A 23,796-nucleotide genomic window follows, 5' to 3' on the forward strand; every position below is an offset into this window, starting at 1 on the left:
CTGCAGTTGAGAAGATTCTTATGTGCATATTAATATGTAAACATATCTATCACTCAATATATATGAATGAATGGCATGTTACAAATTGGGCCAGATTTTCAGGGCAATGGCTGTAAAATATTGATCAGGAGATTGTGATCTCAATACTCAAATGTCAAAGTCAGAGAGCATTACCTTGGAAAACTATTTGCCCCTCCAAGGTACCTTTTCTTCACCAGTAAGAACATTTTACATAATCTTACCCAGCTATTGCTTAAAAAGTCAAAGTGTCTGCTACATTAACCATCTTTCCTCTTAAAAGCACAATGCTCCTGTACATGTTGTCTGGTTTTGTGAAACTACTGCTGATTTTCTGGACAATACTGTAAAGTTATTTGAGGCCATACAATTTTTTTAACCAATCAAAATTAAGACCAAAATAGAAAAGTGGGAAGTCAGATATGATAAGATCTGACCTACTCCTATTGACTATGATGGCAAGTTTCAGACTTCATTGAGAGCTGCATTTGGCCCATATGCTCTGTGCATTTTCTCTGAGTTGATTACTTTGTCATTTGTCTCACACATACTTCATTTTTTCCTTCTGCAGGTATCAGTTATAATGGATGTCCCATGCCTCCTCCACACCAGAGTTTACATCCTATTCATCAACGCCACATCACTGTGCCCACCAGCATTCCACAGCAGCAGGTCTTTGCCCTGGCAGAACCTAAACGAAAGCCATCCCTTTTCTGGCACACCTTCAACAAACTTACCCCATTCAAGAAATGAGAGGGCTAAAGTCATTGGAAGGACGTTAGCTGAAGGAGAGATGTCTTCCTGCGGAGAACCTTTGGGACGCAGTTGAACATGTTTGAGTTGGAAAATCATACATCCTCTCTATTGGAGGGAAAGACATAGGCTCTGCCTGAGCCAAAAACATCACTTTTGTCTAGAAGGAAAATGAAGTTCATGAGGTTCTATGATGAAGAATCCAGATGGTTCTGAAGTAAATGTTGATACGCATCAATAAGCATTGCTAATGAGGAGCACATCACTTGGTGACAAAGGCAAATTGCTGTTATTCTATAGTAGCAGCATCTAATCTCTCTTTTTAGTTGCACTACATTAATGGTGGGGTCATTTGAACATTTCATTTTTCTTAATAGTGAATTGATGGCCAAATTTAGGATTAGGAAGGAATTCTTCCCTCAGGGCATATTGGCAAGGGACTTGAGGAGATTTTTCTCTTCCTTTGGATCACTGAGCAGGGGTCATGCATCAGGATCAGGTGAGTGAAGCCCACCTGATTTAACTTGATGTGCATGCAGAAACTAGTGGACCTCAACACTTCCTATTTTTTTCAATGTTTCTTTACATTTGCCAAATGGCAATAGGAAGTCCCGCAAGGCCTTATCTTCTAAGTTAGAACAGAGAAATTTTTTGACTCCATATTACGGAAAAACGAACAAAAAAGACTGCAAGGGTTTATGTATTTACTGCATACAAGAACTGGAAAGAGGAAGGACCCACTAAATGATTCTTTCCAACCAAGGTACCATACTGCATTATTGTATGCACTTCCATATACATTTCATTTCTTGCCCTCATCCCCTATCCTGTGATACTCTTCTCTGTAATTCTAGTATGTCTGTGTTTCAGTATAAAAACTAAAGTGTTTTGTTTTTTTAATCAAATGAAGATAATGTGAACATACAAAAATGCAAAGTTAAGGAACCATGAGAGACTGCTGGCACTAGATAGCGTTGGTTATATAATTCACACTCTAAATTCCATTCACATACAACTTTCCAGTTAAAGTGTATGAACTGTAACAAAAGTTTCCATCAAGTTCCTGAAGCTGTCTTTGATTCTGAGCCTCTTACACATCAGTCAAGTGACAGTGGGTTTTTATTACTTCAAAATGTTAAAGAGAAGATGCCACCACTATGGACAAAAGACATTGGTGGAATCAGAAATGGGCTTTGATTGAGAACCATCAGTTTCTCTTGAAGAAGGATGACCTTCTTTTGCGCTAAATTCAGCTCTGGCCAGGATCTGTAATAAATGGTTTGCCCTGCCCTATTTTGCTTTTCTTGTGACATGAAGTTGGTTTGAAAGAATACCTTTAAAAAAAATCTGGTATGAGAAAATAGGATCTTGGAACTGGCAGCACTGATCATTTTTCTTACTGGTCATGTGTAGTTCTCATTAATGCTAATGAGAGTTATTAAAAAGTATGGAGGAGAGACTCCATAGGTTTCAGCACTGGTTTGTAAAGGATTTATTTCAAATTACAAGATTCCTATGCTGCTGATTAGGGGCATTATCTAAGGCAGTTCCCGGAGTGTTCTTTGACAAATGAACAAAATCTTATTTGCCATGAATGTGTAAAAATATGTGAAGAACAAATAATAGGTTAATGGGCAGGCATCTTATCGACAATGTAAAAAGCCTTATTTTAAACTCTGCTGTTGTAACTCTTTCTATTTTTACTTGTAGCCAGTCCTGTAGAGTCCAAATGTTGGAGTGTAAAATAATTTAATAACTGTGGTAGCTTCTACAAAGCATGAACAAGATCACTAAGAATGTACACCAGTAAATGTTTGTCAATAGATGTGTTAGAAAAATACTTACACTTCAATTTTCGATGGATATATACATGACCTTTTACTAACAAGTGGTTTTAACTTTAAGTGGTGCATTTTGGGAACAGTACATTTGAAATGCCTTCTGTACGTAGCTTATCAATAACTGAGAAGATCTGCTGATGCTGAACTGAATTGTCCAGTGTGTGGTAAACCTTAGTGCTTGTGCTTTTTTCCTATTTATTAATGGAAATTTCAGGAAAACCTGAAATGTTTGAGAACTTCATGGCAGATCAAATTATTACAGGCATTTTTTTTCTAAGCAATGATCCAATTGGAAAAAAAAAAAGTCTGGGAAAGCCAACAAAACAACTTGCTGGGTGTTTTAAGGGTATTTTTTTAATGTCTGTGTAATATAAGCCACCTCCTTTCAGATTTTTAAAAGATAATTCTGAATGTTCAGTGTAAGTATAAGGACTGTATTTCCAGATGAAGGCACCTAAACTTGTGCTCCCACTAAAATGGATAGCCACGTTGTATTTCTCAGTAGCCATTTGTCTGCACAGTTGCCCAGTTCTGCTGTATGAGTGCAAGTTATGCACATGCAGTAGGCATGCAGACGTTTTTTAAGTCCTAGTTTCACCACGCACATTTGGAAAGATTTGCCCTAGACACAGGAAAAGACTCCTGGGCTGCACTGTACACCCAGCTGTTCCTCCACCCCATCGTCTTGCTATGTCATGCTGGCATGAGCCTAAAGAGTTTGAGAGGCACATCCATGGTTACACACTTGTCTTAGATAAAATCTATTCCACTCCAAAAAGCTAATTCCTGTGGCAATACTGGAAAGCAAATTAGATTTCTGAATGTACTTACTGGCATGTGAGTACCTACAAAGATTCTTCTTTGCATAGTGATGCTTAGCCTTGGAAATGAAGGCAAAGGTTTGAATGTGCTTTTGGATGCACGAGTTCCTTTCTTCAGAAGAACCTCATTCATTTCAACGAGATGCAAGGCAAAGCATTTCATGATGCAGATTATTCAGGATAGGTTTTATGTACAGTATATTGCATGTGCATCTGGTTTATTTATCATCTTATGTATGTCTTTCCATGCAGCCTAATCTTGCACCAGGTGGGAAAAAGAGAGATATCAATAAGGCATGTTTATGTACATTTTATTGGCACATGTACATTATATAATTAATTTATTCATCCATGGTCTAAGAATTTGCTCACTTGATGGCAGGATGACACAAAATGGGCCAAAGGGAGACTCCAGGGTTTTGAAGATATCATAGTTAAACACTCAGTTACATTATACAACAATCAAAGAACCTATTAACTAAGATGTTCAGCATGATTGTAGAGTCTTCATAGGAGTACAGTTTCAAATTAAATATGATGGGTAGTAGTTTATCAAAATCTACCTTGAAAAGACCTTGTCATTGTCTGACTCCTGATGAAATGGCTTTTCATGTGCATATCAATAGAAAAATCAGAATTCAATAGCTATTAATGGCATCCCATTTTTCTTTGCTTTAAGTTATTTCATGTTCTAATGCAACAATTAAGCACAGCTGTGCCTCATATAGGTAAAGCACAGGCTGGGGAGAGCCTTCCTTATTACCTATTGAGCAGATAACCTCAGACTTTTATGCTTGAAAAGCATTAAAACAATCTTCCTTGAATGTGTTTCCTTTGGGTTAGGATAATGCCAAAACGTAACTGCATCTAAGAGTTTTGATCTTACTACAAAATAAGTTTGTTTTACAAGTGGCTTTTGCCATGCTGAATTTCATATTGATTTTTAACAGTGAAAAGCAGTGAAGGAGTTTGAAGATAGAATACACGAATATTCCACATTTAGTTATTTTTTAAATGATCATAACTTGGAGTTTGGGAGCCAAAGGTTCTTCGCCATAACAAATATAGTACCTTTCATTGACTGCCTTTCTTTTTCTATGTCTATGGCATTTGTATTTACGAGATGCCTTCTGAATGATCATGTAATTTAAGACTTTTGTTGTAAATATTAGAGATGACTTGCATATGTATTTTACTTGACAAATGTTTTTGTAACGTTTTATCTTATGTACATGCTTTGTGCATCTTACCATCTGCATGCTGTTACACGTAAATCAAGTGTCATGGCTACAGAACAGATGAATTGGCTGTTGACAGCTAAAGTACAATGTATAGGTCTGCGGTGACTTGTTCTGAAGTAATCAGTGTGTTGCAGGATTTATTTCCTCTTAATACGTGGTTTGTCAAAATGAATCTATTTTCTGGAAATGAGTACAAACCTACATTTGCATTATTTTGTTCTTACTGTATGTTTTAATTAAATAATGGACAAAATGATATTCCTGAGAGTTTGTCTTATAAAATTATATTGTGCAGTTTTAAAAAATGTTGGTGGCTGGTTTTTTTCTCTATCTTTTCACAGGTGGTTTAAATACTTCTATTATCACAATTCTTTAGAGCAAAAATGTCATATTCTCCTCTATTGGTTTTATGATTGTACCCACCTACACTGTATAGCCTGGACTAATTTTAAACAAAACCACTTAAGTTTGACTCCAGAGTTTAACTCCTCATCATTAAGAAAATATTTTAAACCTGGTTTTGCCCCAACTGTGTGTCCCTACCATCATTGCTCCTTGCTGCCTTTCATCTGACAGACAGTACCCATCAGTACCCCTTGGAAGTAAATATAAGCATAGCATTTTCTGGCACTAATGAAATTGGTGCTGAACAGAGGATAATTCCATTTTGCAGCAATTTTGGGGGGGTTCAAAATTTTCCCTTCCACATGGGAATAAAAACAAAATTTTGAACATTTTTTCTAAAATGTCAGGGGAGGTGTGTGTGTACATGCACATACATGCTGTCGGCTGGACAGTGGGTAGAGATGTAGGAGACCCAGGTTCAAATCCCTGCTGTGCCTGATTCAGAGCAGAGTTTTGCATCCCACATTGCTCTGCTTCGGGCGCAGAAGGGACTTGTCACAACCGGGATGTGGGCAGTCTGATTTAGTGGTTGGAGCGGGATTTGGGAGTCAGGCCGGGTCATATACCAGGTCAGAGGGCAAAATGGGAATCAGGTGTCAGGAGGCAGGCAGGGTCAGGTTACCAGGAGATTAGCAGCAGGAACAGGTATTGCAAGGGAAGCAGCCCTAAGCAGGGAGAACACAGTTGCATGGACAACTTTCTGTTCCTGTGTTTGGGTTAAATTGAGGACCAATATTGACCCCCAGCGTTCCACCAATCAGAGCCTAGGACTGCAGTCCTCTACTAGAGTTCAGCTCTGTTACTCTAACACAGTGGTCCCCAACCTTTTCATCTGGCAGGCGCCAGACGAAGGACCGTGGTAGCGGTCGAGCATCCGCCAAAATGCTGCCGAAATTTGGCAGCATTTCGGTGGCGACACCTCTGGATGATGTCGCTGAATTTCGGCGGCATTTCGGCAGATGCTCGACTGCCGGCAGGATGTGGGCGCATAGATGCCCCTGTGGGTGCCGTGTTGGGGACCCCTGCTCTAGCAGTACTTAGCAGGTCCCAGGATGGCAGGTTGGGACGGCCTAACTTCTAAGAACTCTGTGAAAGATCCATGGTCCCTAACAGGACTTAAGTCCCACATCCTTAGCCACCAGGCTACAGAGTGGAGGGAGATTCTCTGTCTCCCAGAACAAAAAACAAACAAACCCCTTTTTGACTAAATCGCCACAAAATGTTTTGTCTTTGAAAGAGCATATGTCACAGAAATTTCATGTTAAAAATATTCTGACCTGCTCTCGTGTTGGCAGAATGGTAGGGCTTGCAAATTCTTTTCCCTTCCTCTCAAAGCTTGACCCTTTGACTTCCACCATTTGGCTGTCCCAGAAAGTGAGAATTACATGGGCTTTTCAAAGCCTGGGTCTCCCATGTGGCATTGAAACAAACAGATTGTATCAAGGCCCTAAACTGTGTAGTTTCTTGCATTTTTACCAACTGCATAAGTAGCCTACAAGGACTCTCTTCTCAGATAGCCTGCTCAGGTGGCAGTCCCAATGGGCTATTGCATTACAGAGGAAACATATGACTTTAATGTCTCTCTCCTCACCATCTTAGGTGTTCAGATACACAGTGAGGTGCACAATATGAATAGATAGAGAACTAATGGAATGAAGCTTGAGGAAGTATAGGAACTACACATTGCAGTCAGTCTTCTAAGAAGTTTGAAATTCAACTGTGTGCAGTGGCATATTCTTGCTCTTAGGTTCTCAGGTATCTTGAAATTAGGACCCAATCCCATGAAGTGTTCAGAACCCTCAACTCCTGTTTGTCTCTGTTGAGGAGAAGCACCAACGAGAAAGGGGCTTTAAGTTCATGTGTATATGTATATGCATATTATAGTACCACTTGATTTCAAAGGCCACATGGTCACACATCGCTGGGTAGCTTAAGACAAGGATTTGGACCTTTGCATATAGTCTCTAATATTTTGCTTCCTTCTTTAATATTTAGACTGAAATAAACTGCTCTGGGAAAATATACATTTGCTATGTGTTAAATGTAACCTGCAAGGAAAAATAATTAGATTTTTCCTTTTTTAAAGTTGCCTGTGATGCATAAAGGTGGTTTGAAATGTTGGATTTTTTCCCTCTGCATATTTTTTAAAATTAGAAATTCAGTTCTGTACCTGATGTTTCCTTGAAGACACGAGGGCTGAATGGAGAACCTGTAGAATTATATGGGCAACCGTGTCCAGATCACACAAACTCCCATAATAAAAACTGACTTTTTGAGGGGCCAGACCACAAGGAAAGCTTCGCTATAGAGAGATTCAGGGATGTTTCCTATTTGGCAAGCTGAGCACCATCAACTGGAAATTCATATGCTGCCACTAATAAATATTTTGGTTTGTGATGGGGCACTCACCTCTCGTCCGTGCTTCCATTCAGCTGGGCATGGAGCCAGTGCCGGCTCCAGCTTTTCTGCCACCCCCAGCGGCAAAACAAAACAAAAAACAAACCAAAAAAAGACAAGCAGCGGCACTTTAGCAGCAGCTCAATCGCTCCACTTCTTCGGCAGTGGGGCCTCCCTCTCTTCCTTTTCAGTGGCAATTCAGCGGCAACTCAGAGAGAGACCGAATTTCCACCGAAGGCCTGGACGTCCCGCCCCGTTACCAGACGTATTGCTGCCCCTTTGAATTGGCCACCCCAAGTACCTGCTTGCTACGCTGGTGCCTGGAGCCGGCCCTGCATGGAGTTCCAACCTTTCTGCTCCTGGTGCCCCCTGTAGGTTGTTGGCATCACTAGGTGGGTCTTCAGTGGCTCAGTCCTTCAGCCAAGTCACACAATCTGAAATAGATAACCCCTTTCCGGGGCAAGGAAAGTCCAACAAACTATCTGCCCTTATTCGAGTCTTCAACCCTGTCTTTGGGCTCTTTGAATCCATCCCCTTTTTCAGGCTTTTACTAAAGAGTCCAACCAGAACTGTAGGTCAGCCCTCACCAGGGTCTTCAGCCCATCTGTGGGCCTGGTTGCATTCCAGCCCCTTTCTTGGGCCTTTAGGTGAAAGTCTTGTCCACTTTGCAGGATTTACGCAACTTCCCCACAGGGACCCAGGCCCGCCTAGTACGCCAGGCCCCAACCCAGTGACCCTGTAAACAGCAGCCACGTATGCTTCCCATAATAGTTGCTGCTGCTTCATTCCATGGGCTGGTTCCCACTCCCTCCTGTCACCTTCACCCATTATCTTAAGGTTACAGTCCTTGGGTTCTCCCCATCTTTTCCCTGCTTGAGCAGGGTCTCTTGCAGGCCTCGTTGACTGGGGAGTTTCACCATTTACCATCCTTTCCTCAACCTTCTTGTCCCAACCAACAACTGAGCTGCTGCAGCTCTTTTTATCTGAGCCTGCTGCGCTCTGATTGGCTGCAGCCTTTCTAGACAGGCCTGGAGGACCCACCTTCATGGCACCTTTACTGGGGACTGTGAGGCCTTCAGCAGGGAGGCCTCAAAGGGCCAGGTACATCCCATCACAAAGTTTCCGTGCAAAAGAAATGGGTATGTGTCAGAATCTATCATTTACACAGCAAGTCCTCAGCAGATCAACACAGCACCCATGCAAACTGATGATAGCTTGTACCTTCCCATCTGCCTGCTATCTGTTTCCTTCTCTTTTGTATTTATGTTAACTTTTACTTTTGGAGTGTAATTTGTGACCTGGGATGTTTTTCACTTGATGGCTCATTTTAACGTGTTGTGTTATTCAGATAGTGCCAATAGCATGACAGGTACTTTGCAGGCCAGTAAAGGGTTACTGACTTGTACATTACACAGGTGTTGTGACAGCAAAGTTCAGAGCTTGTGTGCGTGACAAGAAAAGAGGTTAGCAAAGAGATGGGCATAGCTGCCTTTGTTAGGCCAAAAAATCAACCTGCATTTCACAAGGAAGAACAGAGCATTGTGAAGAACTTATAGAGGATTCCTCCTTGTGATTTTCAAAATATTGAAACTGCTGCCGGGGAAAGGAGGAGCACTAGTACCAAGAGGGGCTTCTCTGAGGCCAGGAGAGAGAGGCTGGAGTGCAGTATGCCTGTGACTGGGCTTTAGGACATGAGGAAGGAGATCCAGAAATTAAGATAAGATGAATTTGGCCACTGGGTGAAAGAGTTTAGGCAAAGTAAGAACTGGCTTGAACTTGGCCTGGAGACTATATATCAAGTATTGTCTGGCAGTCAGTTCCTCTCTCCTCATGGTCTATTCTGCACTGGTAGGTCCTGGATCAGTATAATGAAACTCACCATCACTCACAAAATCAGAGTAAAATCCCTATGCAAATGTTCTTTTCATTGTTGTTGTTTTATTACAGAAGCAGCCAAGGATCCCAACTGAGACTGGTTCTATCATATCTTTCTTTCATGGTTGTTATCCATGCAGTCCCTGCTCATCAGCATTATAGTCAGCTGCTAACAAATTAAAACAACATTCAGTCCAACGAACTGTATTCGCCTGTCCTTTCCAAACTGTGTCATTTGATTGCACATGGCGGATTTTTTGGTTATTATTTAACTATTTCAGGCCAATCTTTCAGGGTTATTGCAGGTGCAGTTGTATGAAAGAGCTGGGTCTAACATTTGGCTCCTGCATCACAGCCTTCATTTGTCCAGCTGAAACTCACTGAATGGGACTGGCTTCAGTCTGGGAGCCCATCAAGGTTTTGGTTATTAATGATTCACGGCACTCTTGTCTCTCAGAGGTGGAGTGCATGGCCTTTACACTATTCACAATCTCTTTTTGCTTAGAAAGGGAGCCGCAGGAATGGAAATCAAGTTAGGGCTCCAGCATGGCAGTGTAGAGCACTACCCCAGCACCAATGCATGGATTTTATTAACCAAAACACTGTATAAAAGAGAGGAGACTGAGTGTAATAGATCTTGGGAAAATAGCAAGTAACTGGCCAACAGGTATGGAGAAGATGGATGTTTTGTTGTTTGCTACTATTTCTGCTTTTCAATAGCATGAAGACAGGCCATGGAAGTTCATTCAGAGAATGCAGAACATGTTTCCTGAAGCACATTGTGTCATATCAAAAGTAGAACAAGCCATTAGATACTGCAGCACATTGCCAGTAATATTTGATATTGCCACAAGATGGTGATACAGTCCTTTCTGAAACTATTCAACTGTTCTGATCTGAGCTTTTTAATTGGTTCAAGTATCAGAGGGGTAGCCATGTGAGTCTGGATCTACCTAAAAAGCAACAAAAGAGTCCTGTGGCACCTTAAAGACTAACAGATGTATTGGAGCATAAGCTTTCGTGGGTGAATACCCACTTCGTCAGATGCATGTGGGTATTCACTCACGAAAGCTTATGCTCCAATACATCTGTTAGTCTTTAAGGTGCCACAGGACTCTTTGTTGCATAATTGGTTCAGTTTACTGAAAAAATTCATGTCCCTGCAGTGTGTGAATCCCCACTGGGCATAGTAACTTCCAGCCCCTTGCACCAGGGGGAGTGAATTGTGTCCATTTCCTGTGACACACTAACTTCTGATAATACACATATGTTTTGTCTTTCATTGCTCACATTTAGCATCTGTGGACCCAAATGCTGGTCGGTCACTCTACTTCTATCAGGCCCATAGAAAGCAGCAGTTTTTAATATGACACAATTAAAACACCAAGTTATGACTACCTTGATTACTCAGCAATACTATGCTCTAATACAGGGGTCGGCAACCTGTCAGAAGTGGTGTGCCGAGTCTTCATTTATTCATTCTAATTTAAGGTTTCACGTGCCAGTAATACATTTTAACGTTTTTAGAAGGTCTCTTTCTATAAGTCTATAATATATAACTAAACTATTGTTGTATGTAAAGTAAATAAGGTTTTTAAAATGTTTAAGAAACTTCATTTAAAATTAAATTAAAATGCAGAGCCCCCTGGACTGGTGGCCAGGACCCAGACAGTGTGAGTGCCACTGAAAATCAGCTCGCGTGCTGCCTTCAGCATGTGTGCCATAAGTTTGCTACCCCAGCTCTAATAGCATGACTGCTTTGACTCATGTTTGAATGGCTAGTTGGGTAGCTTGTTAGTTATTAATTAAAATGTCTTGTTTGCACAGTTTACTCCTTTATAAACAAACAAACCAAATAGTTATTTCCATATTATACACTTACTAATATTTGCAACCCTGTGGTCTTATGCCTGTCACTCTTTTGGCCCTCCAACTCCTTTGTTAGGGGGTCCTATGTTCCCCTGCTGTCAAGTCTCAACTCTATTTAGCGTGTAAAGTGCTTGGGGCAGGGACTCTCTTTTACAGTACATTTGTGTAGCACAACGGTGGCCTGATATTGGTGACAGTCTCTGGGTTCTACAGTCCAACCAATCAATAATAACAATAAATCAAAGACTAACTCTTTAAAGACTAACTGGAATGCTGTGTAATTAAATACTTTTCTTCTGGGTGACAGTGGAAAAAGCAAAAGTACAGTTCACTAGAGTTTAGCATTTAAATAAATACTATAAATATGCCACTTACAGAGCTTGGCGTTGGCTTTAAATCTCTATTTTAATTATTGAGCAGATCTGAAAACTAAACTGACCTCTAAGAATTCAGTAAGCAAACCTGTCATCCTCACTGCACATGCTTGAGGCCCACATTCCTTCACATGTAGCACTCACACTTCAGTGAAAGATCCCTGAAAACAGCAGTGTATAAAGAAGCGATGGGTTAGGTAAGACTGACAAACCTGTGTGCAGGTGAGTACATGTATACGGCTTAGGCAAGCAACACCCCCACTGAAGACTCCAGAATTTATTCTAGCTTAAGGCACCAAGACGTGTGTCCTGTGTATAAAGGGATAGGAGGCTGTCAAAATTTTCGGTGATGTGCACCATGTTTTAACAGAGAGATTGTCTTGTGGACACCGCCCCTGCTATTCACAACATCATGTACCATTTCTCCCTTTTGCAACCACATACCATCCTCTGGGCAATCGTTTACAGAGCACAGTAATGGTTGGGAAATATTTAATGAATGTTCAGTTTCGCTATTGCAAATTAGTCCTGGAAAGAATGTGGCGAGCTAGCAGCAGGTGTCCAGCTACCATGTGTTCCACTGACCACAGTCTGAGAGTCTTCACTGGGGGACATGGAAATTATCTAGTGACAGAACAAAAAGTTTATGAAAAGTGTCTCAAAATTAAGCTCTTCCCTGAGAAGTCAAATTAAGCAAATAACTCCCCAAGAAAACCTGGTTATACTTAACTATGTATTGCCATTAGCTAATCCTTTTTTAGTTAATATCCTGGTTGTTTGCATTTTTCAAGCAGAGGAAAGGGAGGTGACGGCAGAAAAAATATCAATAATTTTGTAAAGAGGCAAAAGGAAATAATGATCACAGCATACAATCACATTAATGAGAGAATTTATTTAAGCACCAGTTGTGTAAAATCTACTCATACTGAGTATCACTTACTCACATGAGTAGTCCTACTGAAGTTACCCAAAATACTCCTCATAATTGCTACTCAATGTGCATAAGCGTTGCAGAATCAGACTCTCAACTAACAAACGCTAGCAGTATTCAGCGTTAAGGCTGTTGGATATTCATTATTAATGTACTGCAATAGGTCTCCGTTAAGAGGCATTAAGGCAGGAGAGACTCTCTCCTGAAAGGGTAAATACAGGCAGGTGTTGTGAGGCTAATGGCCCAAGCCACCTGCTCAGAGCATGAAGCCCAGAGGGAGTTGTGGAGCTCTGGGGTTCCCTAGGGATGCCAAATGCAGGGGTTGGTTGCAGATTGTATGACTAACCCAGAAAAGGCAGTTGTGCGTGATCCTGAAAGTAAGTAGTAACAGGGATGCAGCGTCTTCTTGGGCACAGGGCTAGACAGAGTGGCTCACTTGGGGATTTTTGAGCAAGGAAACTACCTGTGTTCTGTATATTCTTACATACTGCTGTTAAGGGAAATAGGACTTCGTGGTGATTTCTATAAATAGCCTGCACCAAGGAGTACTATGTATCAGAGGGGTAGCCCTGTTAGTCTGGATCTGTAAAAGCAGCAAAGAGTCTTGTGGCACCTTATACACTGACAGACGTTTTGGAGCATGAGCTTTCGTGGGTGAATACCCACTTTGTCGGATGCATGTCCGGATGCATGTATTCACCCATGAAAGCTCATGCTCCAAAACGTCTGTTAGTCTATAAGGTGCCACAGGACTCTTTGCTGCTTTTAAGGAGTACTATATCACTGATCATATTCACGTAGCACAAACATGCAAGGCTCAGAAGTTAATCTTTTCACTCAGTCTAATGGGCAACAGTAGCACTATTATTACATTTTCCTCCATGTTACTGCCTTATTTTAAATTAATACAGTTTTTGATGGCTTAACTCCTTTTGCTTGTTTGTCTTTAAGGCATTGCTGGGTGGGTGGGGAAATCACTTCTTGGAGTCCTTATAGTCCACTCATTAAATACATAATGAAGAGCATTTTAGAAGTAAATATCTGATCCAGCTGAAGCAAAGATTTCAAATTTATATTTGCCAGTGTACACAGGTTAGTACTGTCAATCTTAAATATACAGATAAAGGCCCAAGATCCTGCTCCCATTGAAGTCAGTGGGAGTCTGACTGTTGACTCCTTCCATGAGAACAGGATAGAGATCTGGGCAGTAAAAGAACAGTTAATTACAGTGGTTCCATTTTAATATCACTATTTTGCCAGCTGTAGATGTTATGAACTAGTCATCCCTAAAATGCTAAAATGAGAAAGATTGACTTCTCTTTCCCGATATTTTTAATTCTGATGGTATTAGCAGCTTTTTTTAATTCCCTGGAACTGAGCTTTTGGGGCTAGTATGGCAGGAGGAGGGGTTTACGCTTTCCTTTTAGAAGTGTGAGATAGTTGTTCAACAAAATTTAAAAGGTGATCATAATTACCTGCATTGAGATTTTATTACAAACTTCAAACTCAAGCCACTTTCACCAAAATCTATGAAACCAGGTTGATTTTTTGACCCAGTCAGTGTATGGATTAGGTAGAAATTATGTTCAAATTGTGGGGTTTGTACTGTACTGAAATGCAATTTACTGGCCTGATCCTGAAAGGGGCAGAGTGCCTGTGATTCCTTCTGATAACAGTGATTGTGTGAGGTGCTGCACAGACGCAGAACAAAAAGACAGTTCCTCCCCCAGAGATCTTATCATCTGCGTTTAAGACAAGAGACAACAGGGGGAGACAGACAGATAAGGGCGATTTCATTTTCATTTATTGAATTGTTCAGCCAAATTCACATAACCTCCAAAAAATGCAACTATAGCCAGCATGAAAACAGGACAGCTACTCTCAAGGGCATCCTGGAGTCCCTGGGAACAATGGACACAATGGCTCACCTGGCTGTGATGGACAAGATGGATCAAAGGGCATACAGGTACCAAGCTACCTATTTTGCTGTTAACTTGAGTAATATTATATCAGGTTGTTGGCAACTTTCCTTGTTTTGAATGGCTCAGCACTTAAGTAAGAGCTATATTAATTAGCATTTTCAATCCAGCTTTCAAAACACACTTCACACTCTCTTCCAGATGCTTGCTTTTGTATATAGAAATGCAAGAAAAGAACTAATAATGAATATAATTCATGGGTAGAGATTAGCTGCAAAAAGCAAATGGCCACAAAAAGGACTTCAGTCTTTAGTTTATTTTGCATACATTTTTAAGACCGTTTGAAAATGTAGAAGGCCATATTTTGCAATCTGAAAACCAACTAATACCTAAATATCAGATGTGTCCCAGTGAAGAACTTAAAACAGAGGAAAAAATGTGAAATCACTTGTACAATGTGACAAGGTGTGTGGAATGACAGGAAAACTCACTTTCTTTGTCTGACATCTTAACTGTAAATGTGTAGGGCCTGATCCTGAGCTCAGTAAGTAGGAGTAAATCAGCAGGTATCCCACCAGCTTCAGTGGAGCTACACTTGTCAAAAACTTGTGTGAGTGAGAGCAGGAGCAGGCACTGTGTTCTTGGAGGCTATAAAAGAGATTGAAGCCAGAGGTAACTCTTTGCTCATCTGCATGCTGACTGAGCTCTGATAGTTCCCCCGGTTCTTTAAACCTCAGATAGGCTAACACAGCTTTTGGGCCCCAATACAGGAAAGAATCTCTCTGTTCATGAAAGCACATAAGCGTGTGCTTAAGTCCCATTGAACTGAATGCATTAAATTAATATTAAGCATGTGCTTAATTGCTTTCCTGATCAGGGCCTTGGCACCTAGGGTGTGATCCACAAAGGTATGTAGGCACCTAAGTCCTATTTTTAGACAACACTGTGATCCATAAAATTCCTGTTTGGCTGCTGCATAATTCCATAGGCAACAACATTCACTTGGTGACCAAGTCTTTGCCTCTAGCAACGTGCACTGAAGCATCACTCTAGGTGCCTGAATGCTTATCTCACACTTGAGTTTATGCAGTGCTGCCTCAGGATAGGCAGCCGCCGGACACCCATCTCCTGCCTAAGCCCAAGAACAATTTACACACCAGGACAGGTAGGCATTTAGCAGCCCATCTGGTTTGTGTATTTGGCAGGCTGGGAAGGAGAGGAGCAGGAGAAGCCCCCTTATAATCTATTGCTCAGTGGTTAGGGTCCTCATCCAGGATGTGGAAGACTCCCTGTTCAATTCTCCTGAGGGGGAGAAGGGATTTGAACAGGGATTTGGCACCTCTCAGTTGATGATCTAAGCATTGGACTATGGAATATTCTGATGTAGATCTTCCACAGTCTCTCCTATTGAAGTTGTTCACCTTTAATTATAATTGACTAATTAAATATTAATTGAGCCAGTGAAAGAGTTAGAATAACTCTATAGCCTCTAGAGCACTCACCTGAGAGGTGGTAGATCCCTAATCAAATCCTTTCTCCCTCTCAGGAGGAGGGGTAACTTGAACTTGGGGTCTTCCACATCCTGAATGAGTACCCAGTCCACTAGGCTGAAGGTTATATGGGAATGGCTCCTCCCACCATTTTGTTTTGTGCCCCACACATGACATGGGCACCTAGCTCTGCTTTCAGTCCACAAGCCAGGGGAAGAAAGGTGTTAAGCTGCCTGTCTCCAGGAGAGGGTGAGGCTTAGAACTCCCCCTCTGGTTCACATGTCCCATTGGCTAGCTTGAGCAGTTCCTTGGCTAGCATGCTGGCTGTGTGGATTGCAGTCTCAGGTGCTATCTCTTCCCATTCATTGTATAGGGCACCTAGACACCTATCTCAGGGTCTATGGGTTGCAGTGGTGTTATGATTTTCTAGGTACCTAAAAGTTAGGTGCCAGCACGCTCAAGCTATGGCTACACTATGAGGCTTTTAGTGACATGGCTGTGCGGCTACAGCCGTGCTGCTAAAAGGCACGCAGTGTAGCTGCTGTTTGTCAGCAGGAGAGAGCTCTCCTGCCAACACAACACTTCCACCCCCGACGAGCAGGAGCGGCTTTGTTGGCAGGAGAGTGCGCCTGCTGACAAAGCGCTGTTCACACCGGCGCTTTTCCTCAGTAAAACTTTTGTTGTTAGGGTTTTTTTTAACATCCCTGAACGACAAAAGTTTTGCCGATGAAGCGCAAGTGGAGACAAACTCTGTGTCACGACGCCTAAGTTCCTTTGTGGATCTGGGCCCCAGTGTCACCACCTGGGATCTCCAGAAGTGCCAGGTTGTTCTGGATTGGGCTGTTGACTACATAACAAAACCCAGCATCTTCTTATTTATCAGAAAATCATCAACATCAAAAGAAAATGTATTCTGCAGAATCAAATCTAATTTGATCTAACTAGCACGGGAGGACTGGAACTGAACTAATTTGGAGAGTGACTAATTTATCATCTTTAATACTCACATCTATGAAATGTTCTATAGTTCCCAGATAAGCACCTTCCACCATACCCCTGTTCTTTCAATGCACCAACTACGGCAGAATACAAAATATTCATCTAAAACAGGGGTCGGCAACCTTTCAGAAGTGGTGTGCCGTGTCTTCATTTATTCACTCTAATTTAAGGTTTTGTGTGCCAGTAATACATTTTAACCTTTTTAGAAGGTCTCTTTCTATAAGTCTGTAATATATAATAAAACTATTGTTGTATGTAAAGTAAATAAGGTTTCAGAATGTTTAAGAAGCTTCATTTAAAATTAAATTAAAATGCAGAGCACCCAGGACCGGTGGCCAGGACCCGGGCAGTGTGAGTACCACTGAAAATCAGCTCGCGTGCTGCCTTCTTCACCCGTGCCATACGCTGCCTACCCCTGATCTAAAATCTACATACAAAAGAAGCTTGTCATTGGCTTCTTAAAATGCAGATCACTATTGATTACCTTCTAATTTTATCATACAATGGGGCTCCAGGAAATCAAAGAGGGGTTGAAAATTGAAAATAGAAGGCAAAAATACTCTTTTCTTTCCAGCAAATTCCTATCTATTAGTGCAGTTGCCTTAAAAAACCCATTCACCAACATGTACTATGTTGTGGTGTCTCAAATACCACAGGTTTGTTTTCTTATTCTTAAAATAACTGTGATGACTGTATGGAGTCTCTTGGCAATTGTTGACTTTTTAATGGTTACCACTCTGCTGTAACTGTCCAAACTGATTTGTGGTGACTGTATCACTCTCTATACTGTATATTGCAAATCTATATTTGCATTTGCAGACATTAGAGTTAGTCTTGTTCCCTTTGAAGCCAAAGGGAATTTTGCCACTGACAGCAATAGGAACTGGACTGGGCCAATTATCTACAATATTATACTTTGAAATAAGTGCTCTCAAGCCCCACTGAATAGTGAAGGAGAAGAGGATAGTTACCTTGGCTCATGTATGATCATTTTTCCTTTAATCATTCCTGGCTGATTGCTCATAATTTGCTATCCCACCATTTGATGGGCTCCCTTGAGATTATGGCAAAGATTGTTTCAACATCTGCCCATCATGGAACAGTTACAGAGTTGAGGTTTGTTAGGCCCATGGAACAGGAGTCTGAATGTCTGCCTGAGATCTGTATACTCTGCCTAACAGGACAGTATGTTGTTATGACACCACTGGCCAAGCCCCTTGTCATGACTTGACTTAGTTTTAAATGAAAATAAGTTGATGCTTAACTAAAATAGTCTGACCCAAAGCCCCTCAAGTCAATGGAAAACATCCTATGACCTTCAGTGGACTTTGAATCAAGCCCATAATGTACTGGGCAGGGAGCAAGTACAGTATGTGCAGAGGCTAGACATGAAGAAGTAAGGCTGAGCACTGAGAGCCTGATCCTGGAAGTCCTTGTGCAGTAAACAGGAGGCTGTTCAAGATTGCTGTGCTTCACTGAAAGTGTAAAAGGAGGGTACATGCAGGAAGAAATAATAATGTATTATTTGTATTATAGTAACATATAGGGAGCCCAATCACCGATCAGGACACCATTGTGCTAGGCACTGTACAAACACAGAACAACTAAATGCTAATATGCAGTCCATCCGAATGGAAGTCTCAAGTCCATCATGAGCCAATTCCCTTACTCTGAAAATCATAGGGTAAAAAGGAATGTGTGGGCAGAGAACGTTTGTGTTTGAGGTGACCAGGACATTCAGTGCAATCCTCAGCATGAATGAAGTACTCAGCTGCACACTTCCTTCTTTGCCGTTATTCCCGTCACTAGCTAGCTGTTCAGCTGATCTCTCATTAATGCAGGAGGAAGTTCGTCATTACTTTTTTATCTTGTACTTTTGTGTGTGACACTCCTCACCTGTACTGTGCAGAAACAATTCTTCAATATCTACAAATGATGTACTCAAATTTAGTGATGTGCCTCGGTAACCTGGTGTACGATTATAAGAAAATGTCCTTCCTTTTTCATATAGGAATGACAGAGTTGAAGAGAAGGGGAACAAAGGAGATCAAAAGAAGAGGATGACCTGGGCAACTGGGACCAAATGGAATTCTGGAACTGTGGGGGACAACGGTCAAAAAGGAGAGCTCAGACTGTAAGGACAGAAGAGGATAAAAAGTTGGTCCTGTGGGCCCAAGAGGGATGAAGAGTGAAATTCAGCATTCAGGTGTAACTGGTTTGCTGGGTCATACTGGTAATTCAGATCCTAAATGAGTTATTGGAGGTCTGATTATCCAGGAGTTCAGGGGGAAAAGGGCTGAAAAGGGGATAAAAGAAACATAGTGATACCACACTCATGCCAAGAAGTGCCTTGAATGTAGGTCATACAGTTGCTTTTAAACTTCCCTCTGCTCATATTCCAATCAAGTTTCACATGGCAATGTATAATGGCCAAACCATGAGCCAAACTCAGCAACTGGGAAATTTACCTGCAAATTTTCTGGGGTTTACTATTTCACCTACAACATCACTGTTTTATTCAAGAAATGTAAGTGTAGCTTGGTTAAAAATGGGATCAAGATGCTGCACATTGTGTCACACAATTAACTCAGAGTTACATACTTTACTTCTTCTGAACTGCCTGGGCAGTTAGGAATCCAAAACCATCAGACCCTTTCAGTTTAGGAACCCCCCCACCCCCGGCATCTATCACTGTCAGCCTCCCACCTCCACCAACCTTCCCAGCAGTGAAAACGATCACAGAGGTATACTTAAATAGAAAAGGGATTTTATTAATAAACCACTTAGTAGGTTTAACACAACAGGGGCATGAAGCCTGAACCCAAACTCCAAAACAAGAGTGGACAACAAATATATAAAGGTCATAAACACAATACTATATCCATGCAGAAACCAAGGTGAGGACACCAGACTGACCAAGAACCCTTGACTCTCCAACCAGGAAGTGTCGCCAGGAACCCAGGAATCACTGCTCAGGAACTCGCTGTCAGGAACACTTCCAACAAGGACATCAGGAACAATGGTGACACGGGTCTTCTGTCTTCTCCTTCTCAGACCTCCTTCAGTACTAACAGAGCTACCCCTGCTTTCCCCAAGTCCTATAGTACTAACAAGCTAGCTTTGCTTTCCCCCGATAAGACTTAGATACAGGCTGCCACTAGGACAGACAGCAACCAGTCCTTTTTTTAAAGGACAGACAGCAACCAGTCTCTGTGTCAAGTCCTTTATATAGATTTTCACACTGATCACATGTCCTTTCCCACTCTTTCTGGTTACCGGGCAGACTTGCCAGCAGTATCCAGGCAGACTGCAGTATCCGTTACTTACACAACCGTCTAAAAGATTTCAAACACCAACAAAGCTGTGACTGTCCAATCAGGGACAAGTGCTTGGAAAAAGGCCGCCAAATTGGAACTAAGGGACAAGAATAATCCCATCCAAGAGGGAGCACATAGGAGGGTAAGAATAACTAAAATGGTGATTCATTGTTTACAGTTCCCCTCTTTGTTGGGCATGTGCAGTAACACAAACTATGAGTCACCACAATACTATACCTGTATAAGGTATTCTGTCCATTGTCCAGTGAACCCCAAACGTTACCTGGATTTAAACCCTTGGTTAGTTTTTAATCACAGTTGTTGATGATTGAAAGGCACCTTACCTTTCAGCATTACTCTGACATTAACCTATGTTTAATATTGATAACCTTTTAAATTCTTTTTCTGACCCAACAAACCAATACCACGATTCCTATTATCAATATAATCTGAACGATCAATATGTTGCAACAAGATATTCCATATTTAATTCAGATTAACTGCCCCACTAAACAGTCCTTCCACCAGTGACTAAACCCAAATTCTGAGGCAACTCATTTCCGAATCTATTCTATCTGCTTGGAAGAGTGATGCACTGTAAGCATCACTTCCTTCTCATCTTTCTCCAGCTGCCTTAACTGCTGTCTAAGATGAGGATGACATACGATCTCTCTGAGCAGAAGATTTGCACCCAGGTGTACTGGTGTTACATGGTCATATAGCACATAATGCATGGTAATAGTTTGCATTGACACATTGTTCAGAACTAAATCAATATCACATCCCTGTACAGATAGTACAGAGCACAGGTTAAAATGGGGATTGTGATATATATACCTCACAGAAATCATTTACCACAAACTTTGGACACCAACGTCTAATGCAGATGCATTTTGCATCCACAAATACGATAACAGATCGGTTGTAATCACTGGCACTTAGTCTGTAGTGGCATTTACCCTCTTTAGGATCTAAACAGATATGGGACATATCAAATACCCTGAGCCACAGGTATAACCTATATCATACTCCTCTACATGGGAGTTTAAGTTAACACTCCTGTAGGTACCCTCTTTCTCGTGCACACACCTGTTCAACTCTACCGGCATAATGACAGACTGATTGACATTAAGTCCCAGTGGAACCAAAGGGTAAATCCATTCCCTCTGGGCCTGTTCAACAGTGAGGACAAATGCAATAACTGTATTAATCTCATTTCTGTAAGCGAAATTCACTAACCTCCACCATTTTTGGTGATCTCATTCAAAGGAGTTGGTGAGGTTTCTCCAGAGGTCTTCCCTCAACTCTATGGGCAGAACTCCACTAAACCCATCTCTGAGTAGATCTTTTGCTACTGTGAATATCCAGTCCTGAGACTGCATACAGGAGAGAGCCATCAACACACTGATCTGCAGGACATCTAAAGCAGTTATAATATCCAGATGATCCTGCTTCTGGAGCCTTAATTATCCTGGCATGACACTAGCAATTCTATATTGCATCACACTCAGTTGATGTAGGGATGTGACAGGGAAGCCATATCTGCGCCTAGAGCCCCTCTCTTGCTAGCCAAGATTTCCTTATGCATAGTGTTAAGAACACCTAGCCAGTGCCCACCCCGCCTGGGATCACAGCTAGGATGTCTCTTGCTCAGTCTAGAGTTCCTCAGCGTGACGCTTTCCAGCCAGGAGCACCATGCCCCCGGGAATGGCCTTACATGCGGTACACACCAGAGCCTTAGGCAAAGGCTGCCGGGGAATTCCTGTGCCAGCCCCAGGGCACAGGCCGGGTTATTCTTCATAGACGCGGTGAGCAGGGGAGGAATCACTAAAACACACACAGCGACGTGCTGCTCCCAGGAGCAAGACCCGCCAAGCCCCTGCTGTAGCCCCGGGCCCGCACCGCGCCCTGCCGAGGCTCAGGCCCCGCCCCGCCGGCTCCTCCTCACGCTGGGAGGGACGTGCCGGGGTCGCGGCCCTCAGCAGCAGCCGGAACTGGGAGGTGACTCCCGGCGCTGACGGCGCGAGCTCGGCCCGGGCCCCTGGCCTTCCCGCCATGCTGTCCGGGTGCAGGCGGGCGCTGCCGGCAGCCCTGCGCCTCGCGGTGCGGGGCTGGGCAGGGGGCGGCGGCAGGAGGCGGGTCAGCACCAGCTGGTCCCCGGTGGGAGCCGCCTTCGATGCCAAGCAGCAGCGCAGCCGGCTGACGGGCCAGAGCACGGTGAGCGGGCGGGGCCCGGGCTTGGCGGGGCGGGTTGAGGCCCGCCCCCTCGTGGAGGTGGCCGGGGCCCTCCAGCCTGAGCCCGGCGGAGGCTGGGAGGCGCGCTGCGATCGGTCGCCTCTCGGGTGCGCAGCTGCTCGGACAGCGGCCCCCGGGATCGCGCCTCTCCCCGAGCCCCTGCTGGGACCTGGGGGCGCCCCGCACGCCCAGATCTGTGTCCGTGGCATGTTGGCGCCGAGATCCGGATCGGCTCCGCTTGGGGGAGGCTCCCTGCAGCGCAGCGAGAGCCGGGGGCTCCTGTGGACCCCGCATTTCAGCTCAGGGCAGGGCGCTGCAACCCTTAGGGTCACACGTTGTTGCAGATGAGGGTGTCCATGGGGTGCGCTCAGTCCCCCGTGCAGGAGCCTAGGGGAGGGCTTTTTTATTAATAGATTTTTAAGGCCAGAAGGGACCATTATGATAATCAAATCTGCCTTTCTGCAGTATGTAGGGCCCACATAATCTCGCCCAGCAAGGGTCCAGGATTGCTCCTGTGAACTTCCCCAGACAGGCAGCAGGCAGCCTGCACCCTGGGAAGCTTGAAGGGCGATCATGCCATTAAAGCACTACACCTTTGTCCTGGACTGTATTTTAAAGGTATCATCTAGCCCTAAATTTACCAGTTACTTACCACTTCACACTCACTCTCTTGTAATGGCAAGTCTGCACTTAAAATGTTGTACTGATGCAGCTGCACCACTGTAGTACCTTAATGAATACAGCCTGTGACAACCACAGGAGAGAGCTCTGCTGTCCCTTAGGGCTAGTCTACACTATTGTGCTAGGACATCTGTGCAGCTGTACCGCATCTGGTGAAGATGAGCTATGCTGATGGGAGAGCACTCTCCCATCGGCATATTACTCCATCTCAACAAGAGGCAGAAGCTATGTTGGCGGGAAAGCGTCTCCCACCGAGATAGTGCCAGTGTGGACAGCGCTTAGGTCATTGTAACACGTGTCACTCGGGTGGCTTTTTCACGCCCCTGAGCAATGTAAATTACATCGATTTAAGTGGTAGTGTAGACAAGCCCTTAGTTAACCCACTTCCCCAAGAGGCGGTAGCTATGTCTGCGAGAGAAGGCCTCCTGTCTACAGCTGGGGTTAGGTTGGTATCACTATGTTGCTCAGGGTTTGGATTTTTCACACTTCTGAACAATGTAGTTATACCAATATAGGTCTGTAGTGTAGACCAGAACTAAGATAGCTGTTTTCTTTGAGGAAATATCCCTGTGTAGTGACATGTAATCTGTATTTTGAGGATTTAGGAGGTGGGGAGTGAGTGGTGTGTAG

General features: G+C 43.0%; 2 protein-coding genes across 13 annotated transcripts in view; both read left to right on the top strand.

Annotated features, from left to right (window-relative positions):
- The window catches only part of SPATA13 (spermatogenesis associated 13), a 266,452-nt gene extending 261,491 nt beyond the window's left edge, over positions 1-4,961 (top strand). For all 11 annotated transcript variants that reach the window (XM_050937148.1, XM_050937150.1, XM_050937140.1 and 8 more), the window contains one exon: positions 590-4,961. In XM_050937148.1, coding sequence (XP_050793105.1) covers positions 590-771 — 182 coding nt within the window. In that variant the 3' untranslated portion in view covers positions 772-4,961. The remainder of the gene's footprint in view (positions 1-589) is intronic.
- Positions 4,962-22,290: 17,329 nt separating this feature from the next.
- MIPEP (mitochondrial intermediate peptidase) overlaps positions 22,291-23,796 on the top strand; it is a 114,658-nt gene continuing 113,152 nt past the window's right edge. The window contains exon 1 of one of the 2 annotated variants that reach the window (XM_050937230.1): positions 22,291-22,467. In XM_050937230.1, coding sequence (XP_050793187.1) covers positions 22,306-22,467 — 162 coding nt within the window. In that variant the 5' untranslated portion in view covers positions 22,291-22,305. Of the gene's footprint in view, positions 22,468-22,918; positions 23,104-23,796 lie in introns of those variants that run through there. The other variant, XM_050937231.1, reaches the window with a different exon arrangement.

The sequence above is a fragment of the Gopherus flavomarginatus genome, chromosome 1, assembly GCF_025201925.1.
Source record: "Gopherus flavomarginatus isolate rGopFla2 chromosome 1, rGopFla2.mat.asm, whole genome shotgun sequence".
Lineage (NCBI taxonomy): Eukaryota > Metazoa > Chordata > Testudines > Testudinidae > Gopherus > Gopherus flavomarginatus.